Genomic DNA, 19,927 nt, shown 5'->3' on the forward strand with positions numbered 1-19,927 from the left:
TACCCGATGTGGGCTGCAGAGGGCAGTTGCAGGCATGCCTGCAGTATTAAATTAGTCTCAGTGGCAGCGAATAACAAGACAAGTTTTTTCAAAGACAGTCTTCCTCCATCATATCCCCGCTGCCATTACAAAACAGTGTTTCCCATAAACTGCCAAGATACCTGTGGCGGTGGGGGCGTGGCTATGGGCGTGGCTAGGGTCGTGGTCACCATGACATCGAGTAATTTGCATAATTTACTGCAATGATATGATTTTCTCTAAAAAGGCTCAAAAAATGTATACTTACTAATTTATTATAACAGTTTTCTTTTAAACGTCCATCCATACATATATCCATCCATTTTACAATATAATTACAACACTTTATGTACATATTTATATACAGATTTGAACAATAAGTTATTCACTGAAATATATTTATTGTGGTTCTTACAAAAAATATATCTTATAAAATATAAAAGCTAAAATGTCTCTTAAAGCTCTGCCCCTTTAATTAGTGCATACTAAATAATTTAACTTTAGCCTACTACTACAACCATATTATTTACCAGCAACATAAAGTGAAACAGAGGCAGAGGTGTCCTGCCACAGTCAGTAACAAATAAACAGAAAACAGTAGTGGTCAAATACAAATAAAGCAACAAGAGAAGTATCCTACACTTCTCTTTTGTAAAGTAAATCTGAACAGCCTATATGGGCATCTACATCAACTATATGATTTGCCTGAGAAGCTGGACAGGACAAAAAAATAAAAAAATATTTTTATTTTTTTATTTGTGGCGGACGTAATTCTTTCGTGGCGGGCCGCCACAAATAAATGAATGTGTGGGAAGGACTGCAATATAATTAATTTGCCAGAAAGAAAACATTGTTGTGGCTTGTGCAGCCCTTTGAGACTTTTGTGATTTAGGGCTATATAAATAAACATTGATTGATTGATTTATTTAGATAGAAAGATCACAGAATAACACAGAGTAACAGAATAACATGATTGTAGTGTAAGACGATTTTTTGTTGTTTTGTTGGTTAGACCGGATGTGAAGCGTAGCGCTGTTATTGTGAAGCCACCAACCAGAAGTGTGTGATCGGTATGAGAAAATACTTGACACGTTGTGACGAAAATCTCAGATAAAAGTGACTTTAGACTTCCTCTCTGCCGTCTTTGTTTCTACTGAGCTTGTATTCCATCTTACTAAAGCAGTGCGAGTAACAATCTACATTTTATGTTTTAAATGCACTTAACGGTAATTCAAACACGGACGTGAAGCTTCTCCTCACTCCAAGCAGCAATGGACATTCAGAGTTCGCTCCAATGATGTTTTCTCACGGCATTTGAAGGTAAAATTGTCTTGTCTTGTCCGGAAAACGACTTGCCATGGCTTTGCATCTGATATTTCCATAAGGTGCCCCTTTCTCTGTGCAGTTCTGCTAACAATTTTCGAGCGTGTGGCTCAACTGTAACTGGACGCCATTACAAATTTTCAAACGTTAAAAAAATGATCGCCGTTAAAGGAACTTATAGTTAACGCGTTATTATCGTGTTAACTTTGACAGCCTTAATATATATATATATATATATATATATATATATATATATATATATATATATATATATATATATATATATATATATATATATATATATATGCATCTGACCATAAAAACTTTCCTCCAGAATGTCTTATCTTTCTCCATGTGATGTCAGATGAAACAAAAATGTAGCTGTTTGGCCACAATACCCAGCAATATGTTTGGAGGAGAAAAGGTGAGGCCTTTAGTCCCAGGAACACAATTCCTACCGTCAAACATGGTGGTGGTAGTATTATGCTCTGGGCCTGTTTTGCTGCCAATGGAACTGGTGCTTTACAGTGAGTAAATGGGACAATGAAAAAGGAGAATTACCTCCAAATTCTTCAGGACAACCTAAAATCATCAGCCTGGAGGTTGGGTCTTGGGCGCAGTTGGGTGTTCCAACAGGACAATGACCGCTAACACACGTCAAACGTGGTAAAGGAATGGCTAAATCAGGCTAGAATTAAGGTTTTAGAATGGCCTTCCCAAAGTCCTGACTTAAACGTGTGGACAATGCTGAAAAATAACAAGTCCATGTCAGAAAACCAACAAATGTAGCTGAACTGCACCAATTTTGTCAAAAGCAGTGGTCAAAAATTCAACCAGAGGCTTGCCAGAAGCTTCTGAATGGCTAACAAAAACGCCTTATTGCAGAGAAAATTGCCAAGGGACATGTAAGCAAATATTAACATTGCTGTATGTATACTTTTGACCCAGCAGATTTGGTCACATTTTCAGTAGATCCATAATAAATTCATAAAAGAACCAAACTTCATGAATGTTTTTTTGTTACCAACAAGTATGTGCTCCAATCATTCTATCACAAAAAAATAAGAGTTGTAGAAATTATTGGAAACTCAAGACAGCCATGACTTTACATCCTTCACAAGTGTATGTAAACTTTTGACCACGACTGTGTGTGTGTATATATATATATATATATATATATATATATATATATATATATATATATATATATATAAACCGTAATTTTCGGACTATAAGTCACAGTTTTTTTCATAGTTTGGCCTGGGGTGCGACTTATACTTATACTGAAATTATTAACACATTACCGTAAAATCTAAAATAATATTATTTAGCTCATTCACGTAAGAGACTAGACGTATAAGATTTCATCGGATATAGCGATTAGGAGTGACAGATTGTTTGGTAAACTTATAGCATGTTCTATATGTTATAGTTATTTGAATGACTCTTACCATAATATATTACGTTAACATACCAGGCACGTTCTCAGTTGGTTATTTATGCCTCATATAACGTACCGTATTTCCTTGAATTGGCGCAGGGAATATAGTATTCGCACGTCTAGAATTACTGCCGGGTCAAAGTCGTTTCTCAAAATAATTAACGCATGCTTGGCCTTATCGCCGGTTTATTATTGAAGCTGGATCAAATTCGTTTCGCAAAATATTAATTTTATTATCGCATGTCTATAATTTTCGCCGGGTCAAACTCGTTTCGCAAAATATTTAGCATATGGCTAGAACTTCCACCGGGTCAAATTCGGTACGTCACGAGTGACGCATCTGTCCTCATTTTCAAAATGGAGGAAGCGGCTTTCAGTAGTTTACAATCGCACAAAGGAAAAAAGATAAAGAGCTTTTCAGTAGGATTTAAGGTCCAAGCTATTGAATACCGGTACAGTATGCTAAAGAGAACAGTAAGCAGCTATGTTTTATTAATATACCGTAGCTGCGTGTGTGAAATACTGTATAAGTCATTAAATGACTCCCGCCTCCTGGTGGTAGAGGGCGCTGCCGCGCTAGTGATCCTTCTTGCGACTTCCGGTACTGCAGAAGAAGTGAACACACGCAGCAAGAGATTTTTTTTCAGATGGAGGATTGCATACCAGTATCTAAAATAAAACAGTTTTCTAAACTGGACTTTCAATGGAAGCAGGAGGTAATAATTAAAGGAATATCTCCATCGAAACAGAGACTTTTAAAACTGAAGAAAGAAAATAAGGAAGACTTCTATAAACAAGTTATCGATGCTTTTGGTCAGAAGGAGCTGCAAATGGACTCCATTTATAAGTACAGGTAAGACCATAACAACGTTTTTTTAATTAAATGTGCTTTTCATGATGGTATGCTTACATCACACTCAAAGCGCACGCCTAAATTTTATGGATTCCTTTTGGTAAACGCCGGAGTGAGAAGAGGTTTTAAAATAATTACCGCATGCACGGCCATCCCGCCGGTTTCCGGTAAACGCAGGAGTGACAGGAGGTTTTAAATTAATTAACGCCCCTGCGGCCATTCAAGGAAATACGGTACACTTATTCAGCCTGTTGTTCACTATTCTTTATTTATTTTAAATTGCCTTTCAAATGTCTATTCTTGGTGTTGGGTTTTATCAAATACATTTCCCAAAAAAATGCGACTTATACTCCAGTGCGACTTATATATATATTTTTTTCCTTCTTTATTATGCATTTTCGGCCGGTGCAACTTATACTCCGAAAAATACGGCATATATATATATATATATATATATATATATATATATATATACATATATATATATATATATATATATATATATATATATATATATATATATATATATATATATATATATATATATATGTAGGGTTTGGCGATATATCGAATATACTCGATATATCGCGGGTTTGTCTCTAGAAAATGACTATATCGTGATATTTGAGTATACGTTCTCACGCAATTGCTTTTAGCTGCGGGCATTACACTACAGGCTCTTCTCACTCCTTCTTGTCTCTGCTTTTCACAGAGACATAAAACAAGCGCACCTTCTTACTTACGTCACAAACACGTAAATAAGACCGCCCACAAAACGGCGCATCCTGAAGCGACTGTCAGAAAACGACTTGCAGATGATTTGTGAAACATAATCTATGTAACATTTTGATCAAGGAACCACCATTACATGTTATGTAGACCACAAGGAAATGTTCTAAATTTAGAAAAAAAATCATAACATCACCCCTTTAATGCGCCTTTTGTATGAAAAAAGACCTGAATAGACCCGCTCATCGGCAGTGCGCCTTATAATCCGGTGCGCCCTATGGTCCAGAAAATACGGTAATAAGACTAAATCACAACCAATGAAGCATAAAAAATACAAAACATAGAAAATGGTATGTTGTCTGACAGTGTGTCTTAATTATTTTAATTTTAAAAATCCGAAGCACTTTTTGAGCATGTATGTATAAGGATAACTGTGATGATTTTGGTTAAAATAACCGTGAAATGAAATGTTTTGTATCGTTACATCCACACAAAAAAGCAATCAAGCCTGGTAGAAAGCGCTCAAAAGTAAGCCTCCACTTTTCAAGCTAGCTCAATGCTAAATTCCATTGGACATGCCATATACATGCGACTGATTATAGCCTGAGCAATTTTACACGGCGGTTTCAACACCTCCAAATTTGGCAATCCAAATTACAGCTGAGCTCCATGTTACAATCAAACAGCAGGTGTGTAATACCGTATTTCCTTGAATTGGCGCAGGGAATATAGTATTCACACGTCTAGAATTACTGCCGGGTCAAAGTCGTTTCTCAAAATAATTAACGCATGCTTGGCCTTATCGCCGGTTTATTATTGAAGCTGGATCAAATTCGTTTCGCAAAATATTAATTTTATTATCGCATGTCTATAATTTTCGCCGGGTCAAACTCGTTTCGCAAAATATTTAGCATATGGCTAGAACTTCCACCGGGTCAAATTCGTTACGTCACGAGTGACGCATCTGTCCTCATTTTCAAAATGGAGGAAGCTGCTTTCAGTAGTTTACAATCGCACAAAGGAAAAAAGATAAAGAGCTTTTCAGTAGGATTTAAGGTCCAAGCTATTGAATACCGGTACAGTATGCTAAAGAGAACAGTAAGCAGCAATGTTTTATTAATATACCGTAGCTGCGTATGTGAAATACTGTATAAGTCATTAAATGACTCCCGCCTCCTGGTGGTAGAGGGCGCTGCCGCGCTAGTGATCCTTCTTGCGACTTCCGGTACTGCAGAAGAAGTGAACACACGCAGCAAGAGATTTTTTTTCTTCCTTTTAACAAGGAGGATTACATACCGGTATCTAAAATAAAACAGTTTTCTAAACTGGACTTTCAATCGAAGCAGGAGGTAATAATTAAAGGAATATCTCCATCGAAACAGAGACTTTTAAAACTGAAGAAAGAAAATAAGGAAGACTTCTATAAACAAGTTATCGATGCTTTTGGTCAGAAGGAGCTGCAAATGGACTCCATTTATAAGTACAGGTAAGACCATAATAACGTTTTTTTAATTAAATGTGCTTTTCATGATGGTATGCTTACATCACACTCAAAGCGCACGCCTAAATTTTATGGATTCCTTTTGGTAAACGCCGGAGTGAGAAGAGGTTTTAAAATAATTACCGCATGCACGGCCATCCCGCCGGTTTCCGGTAAACGCAGGAGTGACAGGAGGTTTTAAATTAATTAACGCCCCTGCGGCTATTCAAGGAAATACGGTAAGTACAATGCTTACAGTATAAAGACATAGTAGGGCGCAACATAAGACAACACATTGCAGTCTCTACACTACTGCCATCTAACATCTTGGAATCGCAATTACATTACTTCATAGGGCTTAAGACTAAATATAGCAACAGAGCCGTTAAGTTTGTCCACACCGATCCTTCCTACCATGTCTTCTAATTCTCTGGTAGACCAGTTGCATAAGAGGTGTGTTAAAAGCCATTATAATTAGGGATTTTCCGATCAGATTTATGCTACCGATTTCGATACCTATAATCCATGAGTGAGATCGGCCGATACCAATACCGATACTGATCACGTGTATCAACTGTAAATTTTCCAATATATTTCTGGTGAGTGCTGCAGACAGTTGAATAATATCAGCACAATATTTAATCTAGTTCCTTAATATCTTATTGCATACAATTGTTTGAGCAGACAGTCAATACCACACAATAACTAATAATATCTTTTGACACTTTTTCCACTCCCGTCCTTGAACGCTGCACCGCTACAACAAAGATGACGGAGAAAAGACGCTGTCGACGGTGAGCCATGTAAATAAGCATCCTGAAGCGACTGTCAGAAAGCGACTTGAAGATGATCTGTAAAACATAATCTATGCAACATTTTGACCAAAGAACCACCATTACATGTTATGTGGACAACAAAGAAGTGTTTTCAATTTAGAAAAATAAAATATTAATCTGACTCCTTTAATGCGCCTTATAATCCGGTGCGCCCTATGGTCCGGAAAATACGGTAGACTTCTTAAACTTTACTAAGCACTTATTTCTTCTGTTGTTTCAAGCTAGTTTAGCAGCTAGTTAGCTTAGCTATTAGCATGCCTGCTTCATGTATAGCCTTTATCCTAATTCTTGATAATGATACTTAAGATACTAAGAAATGCAGTTTATTTGCTGAAATGGAGATGATTATTATACTTCCCCACTTTGTATGGAGATGCACAATTAGCTTCTTGCTCGTCAATTGGGGGATTCAAAACACATACAATATTAGCCAGAGGGGATCTGCATTTGTGATCAACTTTATAAGACATTAATCAACAATGACAATCACATACTTTTTCATGAAAATCGTCCGATACTGATAGGTGGCCGATTGATCGGCCGATCCCTAACTACCATGTGTTTACGAGCAAGGGCAAAACGCCAAATCAATTTGTGGCACAGATTTTTTATTTGATGCACACAAACACCCCAAAAAACTGCAGGGACTAATATTCCACCTCAGTACAGCAAACTTCAGCAACACTTTCTCGTACACCCCGCAGGTCACGGCCGCCAAGCTCACCCAGCCCATGAGCTTGTGAAATATTAAGTGCGTTGAATCATAATAAATGTGACAGAAGAACCCTCCTGGGAGTATTTGCCTCCAGGCTCTAAACACTGTGCTTTTTTACTTTATGGTGCCTTTAAATCAATTCCTTGCAAAACAGTTGGTTGGTTTTTCTTTTCGAGACCGTGATAGACATAAATAGTCAAATAAATGCTAGGTCAGAAATGACTGAAAAAAACAACGAGAAATATTACCACGACAAAAAAGAAGGACTCTTAATTCAATCAACCTTTAGGGTTTAATTCAATGCTAATGAATGAGTTAAGAACTTAGGCAAAAACAACTATTGGAGGAAGTTTTATAGAAGAAAAAAAATCTATTGTAAGTAGGGCTGCAACTAACGATTAATTTGATAATCGATTAATCTGTCGATTATTACTTCGATTAATCGATTAATAATCGGATAAAAGAGACAAACTACATTTCTATCCTATCCAGTATTTTATTGAAAAAAAACAGCATTCTGGCACCATACTTATTTTGATTATTGTTTCTCAGCTGTTTGTAAATGTTGCAGTTTATAAATAAAGGTTAAGTAAAAAAATAAAATTAAAAAAAATAAAAATTATTAAAAAAAAAAAAAAAAAAAACTTCTGCGCATGCGCATAGCATAGATCCAACGAATCGATGACTAAATTAATCGGCAACTATTTTAATCGATTTAATCGATTAGTTGTTGCAGCCCTAATTGTAAGGTAATCATTAGGGCTGCAACAACTAATCGATTAAATCGATTAAAATCGATTATAAAAACAGTTGGCGATTAATTTAGTCATTGATTCGTTGGATCTATGCTATGCGCATGCGCAGAAGCTACTTTTTAAAAAAAAAATTATAAACCTTTATTTATAAACTTCAACATTTACAAACAGCTGAGAAACAATAATCAAAATAAGTATGGTGCCAGTATGGTGCCAGTATGCTGGGTTTTTTTTTCCAATAAAATACTGGAAAGGATAGAAATGTCGTCTCTTTTATCCGATTATTAATCGATTAATCGTAGTAATAATCGACAGATTAATCGATTATCAAGTTAGTTGTTAGTTGCAGCCCTAGTAATCATATATTAAAAGTCCCATATCATACCTACTTAAAATATAATCTGGACGCTGGAGTTCAGGCATTTTAAAGCCACAGACTCAAGATTAGACTTTTTTTAAACCAAAAAATATGAACTCTCAATCAGTAGGCCATCATTTTAGATGGAGGCAAGGAAAAACTCCAACTTTGAGACACTTATTGACATGACACAAGCCTGTCTTTTACAAGGAAGTGTGCATTTAAGTATGATGGAAATGTTTCGGTAACACTTTAGTATGGAGAACATACAGTATTCTAAGTAACAAAGACTTAATTTAGAGTTATTTGGACACTAGGGGAACATATAAGGGTTAGGGTTAGAGTTACTAATAAGCAATAATTCTGAGGTTATTGAGGGAAGACTCTTAGTTAATGGCTTACTAGTTGTATAATAAGGCCATGCAGAATAAGGCATTAATAAGTACTTAATAATGACTAATTAAGAGCCAATATGTAACTATTTTAAATGTTAATAAGCAACTAATTAATGGTGAATATGTTCCCCATACTAAAGTGTTACCGTGTGTGTTTGTCCATGACTTACCCCAGTGTCGTCATGGTAACAATAGTGTACCAGAAGGAAGCTGGGATGCTGGTGAACTTGCTGGAGCTGGATCCCTTTTCGGCGTAGAACATGACCGTAGCAAAGATGATGATGGCCATGGTGAGCGAGAAGAGGAGGAAGCCCAGCTCTGAAGCGCAGCTCTTGAGGGTGTAGCCCAGGATGCGCAGGCCCTGCGAGTGCCGCGAGAACTTAAAGATGCGAAACACGCGGAACACTCGCAGTGTGACAAAGGCGCCGCTCACGTCCTCGTTGTTGGTCATCACCAAGCCGATGTAGTACGGCAATATGGCCACCACGTCGATGATGCTCATCACGGAGCGCATGAAGCGGTAGCGGCTAGGCGCGGCGAACAGGCGGAGCAGGTACTCCACTGTGAAGATCATGACACAGGCGGTGTCCATGCAGAAGAAAGCCACCGTGTAGCGCTCTCCACAAGGCATGTCTTTCTGGGTGGCGGTGAGACCGCATGGCACGGTTTCCACCACGTTGGTGATGACGGAGATGGCGATGAAAAACCCGGTGACGTAGTAGAAGACCAGGGCCATGGTGGATGTGTGCGGGTTCTCAAAGGCCCTCCACATGGTCTCCCTAAAGTTCATGTTGGGAAGCTTGAGGTCTTTGTTTTCCTCCTGGTCATCCTGCAGCCGTTCCATGTTCTCCCGCTTCCTGTCTTTGTACTCTTCGTAGCAGCAGTCCCCAATGATCTCGGGGATGATGCCGAAGAAGATCAGCTCCTCGTCGTAGGCCGAGATGCACTCATGGCGAGGGTAGTGGAGCTTCCCCGTCCTGTAGAAGTTGAGGATGCTCCTGAACGCATCGGGGTCCCGATCGAAGAAGTACTCCTTTGCTTCCTCGTTGTAGAAGAAGTCTTTCTCGGAACTTCCGAGCAGGGTGTCGGGGTAACGGTCCAGAGTGGTCCTCCAGGTTTGAAAGCGACGGCCGCTGACGTTGAGGACGATGAGCTCGTCTTGTCTGCGACAGTTGTCCCTCGGCGCCACGGGCATGGGGCAGCTGGCCACGGGCATCCAGCCAATGGCGGCTGCCCGGGCGAACGGGAGCCATGCTTCGACTCCTGTGGCCATGCTGAAGCAGTCTGCAGAAGTAGTGCTGCTCACCTTCAGGATAGACGCCGCTCAAAATCAGCTGACATCTAAAGGACGTGTGGTAAAAGGGGACACAACTACAGATTAGTACACACTAAAAAATGTTGGGTTAAAAAATAACCCTATTTTAACCCCACTGCTGGTTCAGAAAAGGACGAACCCCTTATGTGAGTTATTTTAACTCTACATTTTGGGTACATTTTTTCAACCCAACTTTTGCGTTGAATTATTTAACCAAAAAGTTGAGTTATGATAACTTAATTTTGGGTTATTACCAACCAAACTATTGGTAAAAAAAAAAAAGTTAAGCTAACTCAATGTTGGTTGATTCATAAACCAACTATTGGGTTGAATTTATTTAACACAAAAGCCGAGTTATGCTCACTACAATGTTGGGTTATCCCAAACCCAACTATTGGGTTGCGCAATTTAGCGCTCCTTGACCCAATAGTTGGTTAAAAATTATGAATTTTACTGCTGGTTTGTCCTACTCCTTCCCAACTACTAGGGGTGTAACGGTACACAAAAATTTCGGTTCGGTACCTACCTCGGTTTAGAGGTCACGGTTCGGTTTATTTTCGGTACAAAAAGAAAACAACAAAATATACATTTTTTGGTTATTTATTTACCAAATTTGTAAACAATGGCTTTATCCTTTTAACATTGGGAACACTATAATAATTCTGCCCATGTTAATCAACATTAAACTGCCTCAAATTGTTGCTCAGATTAAATAAAATCACAAAACTTTTCTTGTACATATAAAAAGTGCAACATTAAACAGTTTCAAGTCAACTCATCATGCTTAATTTATTACAGCATTTGGGAAGCCTGTAGTTGATTTTTATTATGTAAATGTTATATTTTTATCAACATGTGATAGCAGGGACCCTGCCATTCAAAACTAGGCTGCTGCATTACTAATGATTAATGTAACTATAGCTGAAAAAATGGTACAATAGCAATTGGAGAGACTATTCATCCCTGAACACCATGGAGTTCATGTAGGCTTAATGATGCAGTTACATTATTATATCAACTATCAGAGACATAAACTCTTCATTTAACATAATGTCCTGCTTCAACACAGCTCAATCAACACAGAAAAAGGTAAAGTGAAATAACAGACAGACAGGGCTTTGCTGTCCGTAACACACACACACACGCACACACACACACCGCAAAATGAGCTAATGTTACGCTAAAAGCGAATTAGCCTTCACCTCAAGCCAGGACTGCGAGCGAGCTGAGCTGCCGTTTATGTTTCTAGAAGGTCAACGGGCTCATAGTGATGTTACTACTAGTTGACTGGGAGGTGTTTATTATAATTTGGGGCGAGTCCCTGCCTGATGATTATCTGCTAAACGCTAAGCACTGACTACATGCGCTCTGAATACGCACTGCTGATTGGCTGTTACCGCTCTGAATACGCACTGCTGATTGGCTGTTACCGCTCTGAATACGCACTGCTGATTAGCTGTTACCGCTCTGTTTGTAACCAATCAGATGGTTGTGTGGGTGGGACAATGCTGGGTGCTGTGTAGAGTCTTAACAGAGACAGAGGCAGAAGGAAGCGGAGGCGGCTACTTAATATGTTCGTGTGGAAACTCGTTCGGTACATCTCCGAACCGAACCGAAACCCCCGTACCGAAACAGTTCAATACAAATACACGTACCGTTACACCCCTACCAACTACTGATCAAAAGTATTGTTATTCCATTAAAATATACTCAAAACCAAGACATGAGGGACATTTTTTTTACAAGAATTGCTGTGTATGGTCGCATTTTACTGCGTGGATCGTTTTCCCAGGATGCAGATGGTACTCCGGAGGCAAAGTGCAGGTAAGGAAATTATTTATTGTCCAGAAATCATGCGGGATACAAACAAAAGAGCACTAGTGTGCCGATAGCACGGGAAGCTAACGGAATAGCGAAGAAGAACAGCTTAACGTGTAAACAGGCAAACAAAATGGCGAAGCTGAGCTCAGGAATCAAATTAGTAGCCGTCGTAACTGTTGCATGGAAGCAAATAAGAAAGCCAGACTGAGTGTGGCGAAAAGCAGGGAATAAGTAGCTCTCTGATTAGTGCCCAGGAGCAGGTGAGCATCCCGAACACTAATCAGAGGCAGGTGAAAACAATTTGCAGTCATGGCAACTAAAACACAAACCCAGGGGTGCTCAAAACAGGAACTGAGGGAGTCAAAAACTAAACAAACATGACGGATCATGACATTAGTAGTTCTATACAGCATGCTCAAATATTTTCATGTACATAAGATGTGTGATTGTAAATAATATTAATGAGATTAATCCTTAATAAAATTCCATTCAAGAAAAAATGGCCTTTTTAATCAAAAAAAGCCTTTACCCAAAAATGCGTTACTCGTTGAAAAACAACCCAAAAATGGTTCATAGGTTTGAAAACTCAGAAATTGAGTTAAAATTATACCCTTATAACCCAAAAAATGGATAGCTCTTCCTAAAAATAACTCAAAAATGTAACCCAACACTTGCAACTCATAAATTGGGTTCTCAAAATAACCCAGCATTTTTTTAGTGTGTAACAATCACGCTCGGCAGCTTTAAGTCCAAATCTACAGAAAAGCACCAAAAATATATATTTTTCTCGTTGTGGACGGATGAAATACATGCTTTGAAAACGGTTTTGATTTGTTTTACTGCTGTGGCTGTAATTTGTGTTATCCTCAGGTGTTCATGCTTCTTTAGAGATAACATATTAAACTAGAAGAGGCAATTCCTGAAAGAATGCTGCTCCAATGCTGAAGTTGAACTAAAATGCTGACAGAAAGTAGTATGAATGTAAGAATAGTTTGAACGTTGGAATGGTTTGAATGTTGAAGAATTAGAATTTCCAGGAAAAACGGAATTTGGTTTGGAACTTGAGAAAGTGTTAGTTGGAATTGCCAGGATGAGTGGAATGTGTTGATGTTGGAATGGTTTGAAAAGGTAGAAAAATGTGGGAATAGTGGAAGTGTGAAAAATGTCCCATTCATTTTGAATGGGGAAAATGTCCCTAAAAACTGAGAATTTTAGGAAATCCGGGATTTTTTTTTAATTGTTGAAAGGGAGCACACAATTCCTGAACAGGCTGAATATTTTGAAGTTGAAACGGTTTGAATCGGATCAAAAATGTGAATGTTGAGGAACTTTCAAAAATGTCCCATTCTTTTCAATGGGAATTTCATGAGGATTTCGGAAAAGAGGGATTTTTTGGAAAATGCTAAATAAAATGTATGTACTGAATTAGTTTTAAAGGTTGGTGTTAGAATTGTTCAAATCGGTCGAGAAATGTTGAAGTAGTAACATTTTGAATGGAAAAATGTTATTACGGAACTCCTGGAATTTCGGGAAAACCGGGAATTTTTCCAGTTCAAAAAACAATTTACCGTATTTTTCGGACTACAAGTCGCTCCGGAGTATACGTCGCACCGGATGAAAATGCACAATAAAGAAGGAAAAAAACATATATACGTCACACTGGAGTATAAGTCGCATTTTTGGGGGAAATTTATTTGATAAAATCCAACACCAAGAATTAGGGCTGAACGATTTATCGTTTTCAGATCGAAATTGCGATTTCAGAAGTCTCAATCTTGAGATCGTGAAGGCTTCGGTTTTAGACGAACGTTATTTAGCTCTCCTGGCTGACATGTCTGTTGTGTATATGCAGCCTGCTCGTGCTACTCTCATGCCTTGTCAAACTCACCAATCAGAAGTGGTAAACTACTTGTGAGCAGGGCATGCCGTCACGCTAACCAATCAGAGGCGGCCATTGACGAGGCTACCGCGTACACGCCCACTAACAACTTTGGTGAAGAAACAAACGTCCTGGAGGAAATGGCTGCTGCCGCCGGGTCAGAAGTGGAGGAGGATTTAGTTTTAATACAGAAGAAGAGCAGCACGTCTATCATTTGGGACTACTTCGGTTTCGAAACTTCAGATGTGCATCAGAAACAGGTACTTTGTAAAACTTGTCGGGCCAAAGTCGCCACATCCCAAGGCAACACGACTAATTTATTCCGGCACTTGAAAAATCACCACCGGCAGTTACACGACGAATGTATGACCAAAAAGTCCGGTGAAAAGTCAACCCCGAGCGATTCAGCCCATTGTAGCAAACATACCACAATTACAGCGTCGTTTGCCAGTATAACTCCTTATGAGAAGAGCAGCCGCAGACAATGTTGTCACATGTCAGCGCTCATGTCTTAAACCATCAAAGGTTGACATGCTAGTTTTCTTGACCAAAAATCTGTGAAGAGTGATGTAGAGATGTCAGGGAAGCAAGTATTATTGTTAAAGTACTTTTTAGATTGTGTTTGTTCTGCACTTTACCCTGACTTGTGGTGTCAGTTTTTGTAAAAAAAAAAAAGATAAATGCTAGTTTTCAGGAATATTATGTTCTATTGTTAACAGAATAGATGTGCAATATTTGGGTGCTGCTAAGCGGTAAATGAATGACCCACCTATTTTAATGTCTGACATATTTTTCAGAAGGGCAGAGGTTGGGTCATTTTGTTTTTGTAATAGTATTTTCTTTATTACCATTACTTTTCAATTTCACTTTAAAATATTGTTCAGGTTTCTTCCAGGGTTGAATAAAGTACTTGAATTGCTGCTATAGATGTTGATAGGCTAGCTCTCTTGAGCCATAAAAGACTGACCTACCTACTTGAGTATAAGACTGTTTACATAAGGTCAGGATCCTTTTTTTCCTTTATTGAAGTTGTTGAATTTTGTTTTTCTTATTATATATTAAGCATTGCTTTTTGTGTTGGAATTGTTTTGTATTTTATTTAACTTAAACTTTTTTATTTATCTTAACATAATTAAGGTTTTTGTACTGGTTTTAGTTCTTTAGTTTTAATAACTGCTGTTGGTCAAGAACTTTGGAGAATGTACATGCATGTTTCTTAATAAATACATGTTTGAAGCAATTCTTACCTTTTAGTATTCATCCTTGCATTACATAGCATTTAATGTTTTCATGGTATATCATTTTTTGTCATGTTTTAAATCTGTTACTGTTACTGAAGCTTGATTTGAAAAGAAATCGTGAGTCAAAATCGAAATCGCAATTTCTGTCAGAAAAATCGTGATCAGATTTTTTCCTGAAATCGTTCAGCCCTACCAAGAATAGACATTTGAAAGGCAATTTAAAATAAATAAAGAACAGTGAACAACAGGCTGAATAAGTGTACGTTATATGACGCATAAATAACCAATTGAGAACATGCCTGGTATGTTAACGCAACACATAATGGCAAGAATCATTCAAATAACTATAACACATAGAACATGCTATACGTTTACCAAACAATCTGTCACTCCCGATCGCTAAATCCGATGAAATCTTCCTCCCCGGTGTCGCCTCTGGTATGTCCTTTCTTTCTGCTGCTCGATTGCCGTTCTCTGCTGCATATTTCACTACGTCCAGCTTGTAATCTGCAGTATATGATTTCCTTTTCGGTGCCATTTTTGTTCAGCCCTTCTCAGTTTTTATAAGTTACCGCCAATGTTGAAATTATCAATTTTCCTAGGTACGGACGTAGTAGCATGTAGCATCTATTTTTTCCACAATACACCGCCATCATGACCCACAATGCACTTGTGCCATGACCCGCCCCCGCTCTGTTGGTTGACGTGTGTGTGACGATATTTTACGGTAATGTGTTAATAATTTCACACATACCTGTAAATCGCTCCAGAGTATATGTCGCACCCCCGGCCAACCTATGAAAAAAACTGCGATTTATAATCCGAAAAATACGGACGTTTTTTGTCCTGATTAAGAGGAATGCTTTGACGGTGGAACGGTTGAAGTGGGTTGAAAAATGTGAAAGGAGTAGTCGACAGAAAAAAAAAGTGTGAAAAAAGGGTATGAAAAAACGTGAATTCTGGGAATTCTCTGACTTTTTTTTAACTTGAAAAAATTATAGTTTGAATGTCCACGATGACTATATTATGTTAAAGGTGGAATGATTTGAAGTGGTTGAAAAATTTGGAAACGGTGGAAGTTTAAAAATGGTCAATTCATTTTGAACGGGAAAAATGTCCCGGAAAACCTGGAATTCTGGGATTTTATTTTTATTTTTTCAAAAATATTTTTATTGAATTTTGCAGACGGTATAGCATAGTGAATCATGGCAACAACCTGTACATTTTACAATACGTAACATAATAAACTCAACCCTTACAATACCCACCCACTCAAATCCCAAGGTAATGTCCCCTAGTGCTCATAACAGATATAGACACACATGAATATATGCAAACATAGATTCAATCTAACGCAATATATTAAAGATAAATAAATGAATAGATAAGGTCAAATAAATAAATAAATAAATAGTACATTAAGATATGAAATCTGGGAATTTTTGGAATTTGTCAAGGGAAAGCCCGCGATTCCCGAATAGGCTGAACAGTTTGAAGTTGGAACGGTTTGAATAAGATGAAAAATGTGGAAGGTAGAGAGCGCCAAAATCTGGAGAAGAATAATAATAATAAATAGATGAATTTTGGTGTGGGCAACACGGTGGAAGAGGGGTTAGTGCATGTGCCTCACAATACGAAGGTCCTGAGTAGTCCTGAGTTCAATCCCGGGCTCGGGATCTTTCTGTGTGGAGTTTGCATGTTCTCCCCGTGACTGCGTGGGTTCCCTCCGGGTACTCCGGCTTCCTCCCACCTCCAAAGACATGCACCTGGGGATAGGTTGATTGGCAACACTAAATTGGCCCTAGTGTGTGAATGTGAGTGTGAATGTTGTCTGTCTATCTGTGTTGGCCCTGCGATGAGGTGGCGACTTGTCCAGGGTGTATCCCGCCTTCCGCCCGAATGCAGCTGAGATAGGCTCCAGCACCCCCCGCGACCCCAAAAGGGACAAGCGGTAGAAAATGGATGGATGGATGGAATTTTGGTGTAGAAAACCATATGTGTGAAATTTGCTTTGGAGCAGTCACACAATAAGGATAGAATGGAGGCTTGCACTGGCTTCCTGTGCACTTAAGATGTGACTTTAAGGTTTTACTACTTACGTATAAAATACTACACGGTCAAGCTCCATCCTATCTTGCCGATTGTATTGTACAAGAAAACTGCGTTCAAAGAACTCCGGCTTATTAGTGATTCCCAGAGCCCAAAAAAAAGTCTGCGGGCTATAGAGCGTTTTCTATTCGGGCTCCAATACTATGGAATGCCCTCCCGGTAACAGTTAGAGATGCTACCTCAGTAGAAGCATTTAAGTCCCATCTTAAAACTCATTTGTATACTCTAGCCTTTAAATAGACCCCTTTTTAGACCAGTTGATCTGCCGTTTCTTTTCTTTTCTCCTCTGCCCCCCTCTCCCTTGTGGAGGGGGAGTTACACAGGTCCGGTGGCCATGGATGAAGTGCTGGCTGTCCAGAGTCGGGACCCGGGGTGGACCACTAGCCTGTGCATCGGTTGGGGACATCTCTGCGCTGCTGACCCGTCTCCGCTCGGGCTGGTTTCCTCCTGGCCCCACCATGGACTGGACTCTCATTATTATGTTGGATCCACTATGTACTGGACTTTCACAATATTATGTCAGACCCACTCGACATCCATTGCTTTCGGTCTCCCCTAGAGGGGGGGGGGGGGGTTACCCACATATGCGGTCCTAGTAAAACTCACAAAAATACATTTCTTCATTCATTTTTAGACATTTTGCATGTTTGGTTTAGGAATTATGATGGAGTACATTTTTATTGTTTTTTTCGCATTATCTCAGGATTCTAAGAACATTATTGTCATATTGAGTAAAAAACTACTTTTTGTTTTTGCAAGCCTTAATAAAGCATATGTTTCGAGCAAAACTCACAAGAATGCATTATTTGAGGCATTATTAGCCATTTTTCATGTGTAGTTTAGGAGTTATGTTTAAATCGGGCTATAGAGCGTTTTCTATTCGGGCTCCAATACTATGGAATGCCCTCCCGGTAAAAGTTAGAGATGCTACCTCAGTAGAAGCATTTAAGTCTCATCTTAAAACTAATTTGTACACTTTAGCCTTTAAATAGACTCCCTTTTTAGACCAGTTGATCTGCCGTTTCTTTTCTTTTCTTTTCTACTCTGCTCCCAACCCGGGGTGGACCGCTAGCCTGTCCATCGGATGGGGACATCTCTACGCTGCTGACCCGTCTCCGCTCGGGATGGTTCCTGCTGGCCCCACCATGGACTGGACTTTCGCTGATGTGTTGGACTTTCACAATATTATGTCAGACCCACTCGACATCCATTGCTTTCGGTCTCCCCCAAAAAAAGGGGGGGCGGGGGGGGGGGGGTTACCCACATATGCGGTCCTCTCCAAGGTTTCTCATAGTCATTCACATCTCATAGTCATTCACATCGACGTCCCATTGGGGTGAGTTTTTCCTTGCCCTTATGTGGGCTCTGTACCGAGGATGTCGTTGTGGCTTGTGCAGCCCTTTGAGACACTTGTGATTTGGGGCTATATAAATAAACATTGATTGATTGATTGATTGATTATAACAGAGCACTGAAATGAACATATATTTGCTGAGCTTTGTAAAAACATTTATTTTTCCTTTTTTTTGTGCAAAAGTACATGCAAAAAAAGGAACATGTCAACATTTACATATGCTATAAACTGCCCGTTCTGAGCCGAGAGTTTTTAAACCTGTTGAATCTGAAAATGTGTGGTTGTTTTTTTTCTCCCCACAATGATAAATGTCTTTTTAGTCGGTCAAACGCAAGTTTGAATTTGAAGTGAGTTTCAAATAAACAAGCTGACAATTCCGGGAAGCATTCATCTTTCAACGGCAGTCAAGACACGTTTCTTGACATAAATAAAAGGAAGAAACTCACCAGGAAAAAGTGAAAGGGAGTCGAAAGCTGGATGGGACTGAGGGACAGAACCGCGGTCCATCCAACAGGGAAGAGGCGGCTGGCAGCTCCCCTCGGCCGGCGGGTCTTCAGCCTCCTGCGCGGAGGAGCAGAGCGCATCGAGGCGGCTGATGGAGAGAGAGAGGAAGCCGCGACACGGTTAGTGGACGTCCCCTGATGCCTTTTAGGTCTTTTAGTCTAGCGTCAATGAGCGCTTCTTAAGCAGAATGAAGACATCTCTTGTCTAAAAGTCTGAATGTCTCTCACGGAAGGTGTCGTCAAGCCTCCTCCTTTCCCTCACTCTCCGCTGCCACACAATTATCCTGTCACATTTGATACATTCCACAAGTTTTCTCATCTCTTGCGCAATGCAGCAGTGTCGTGTGTTTAAACTTCATTTGGAGTTTTTACACCAAATCGTGGGAGCAAATGACTCGAATTTTTGAAAACAGTTCGTTTAAACTTTGTTCGTTTCCGCTTTACGGTACCTTTTGGGATGTGGATTGTAACGTGACGTCATAACAACGCGTCACTTTTGCCTACCTAGCACGTTTTTTTTTAGTTTTTTTAATTTTTATTTTTATTTTATTTTTTTATTTTATTTTATAAACCTTTATTTATAAATTGCAACATTTACAAACAATTGAGAAATAATGATAATCAAAATTGTACAAAAACAGTACAAAAAACGGTACAAAAACAGTACAAAACAGCGCCAGGGGGTTGTAAACTCAATAAAGTAACAAAATACAATGCAATATATATATATATATATATATATATATATATATATATATATATATATATATATATATATATATATATATATATATATATATAT

General features: G+C 38.8%; 1 protein-coding gene across 1 annotated transcript in view; it reads right to left on the minus strand.

Annotated features, from left to right (window-relative positions):
* The window catches only part of LOC133643316 (potassium voltage-gated channel subfamily D member 3-like), a 224,393-nt gene extending 204,835 nt beyond the window's left edge, over positions 1–19,558 (minus strand). The window contains exons 1-2 of the mRNA XM_062037808.1: positions 19,069–19,558; positions 9,074–10,244 (exon numbers count right to left, since the gene is read on the minus strand). Coding sequence (XP_061893792.1) covers positions 9,074–10,176 — 1,103 coding nt within the window. The 5' untranslated portion in view covers positions 10,177–10,244; positions 19,069–19,558. The remainder of the gene's footprint in view (positions 1–9,073; positions 10,245–19,068) is intronic.
* Between the last annotated feature and the right edge of the window lie 369 nt (positions 19,559–19,927).

This window comes from Entelurus aequoreus, linkage group LG26 (genome assembly GCF_033978785.1).
Source record: "Entelurus aequoreus isolate RoL-2023_Sb linkage group LG26, RoL_Eaeq_v1.1, whole genome shotgun sequence".
NCBI lineage: Eukaryota > Metazoa > Chordata > Actinopteri > Syngnathiformes > Syngnathidae > Entelurus > Entelurus aequoreus.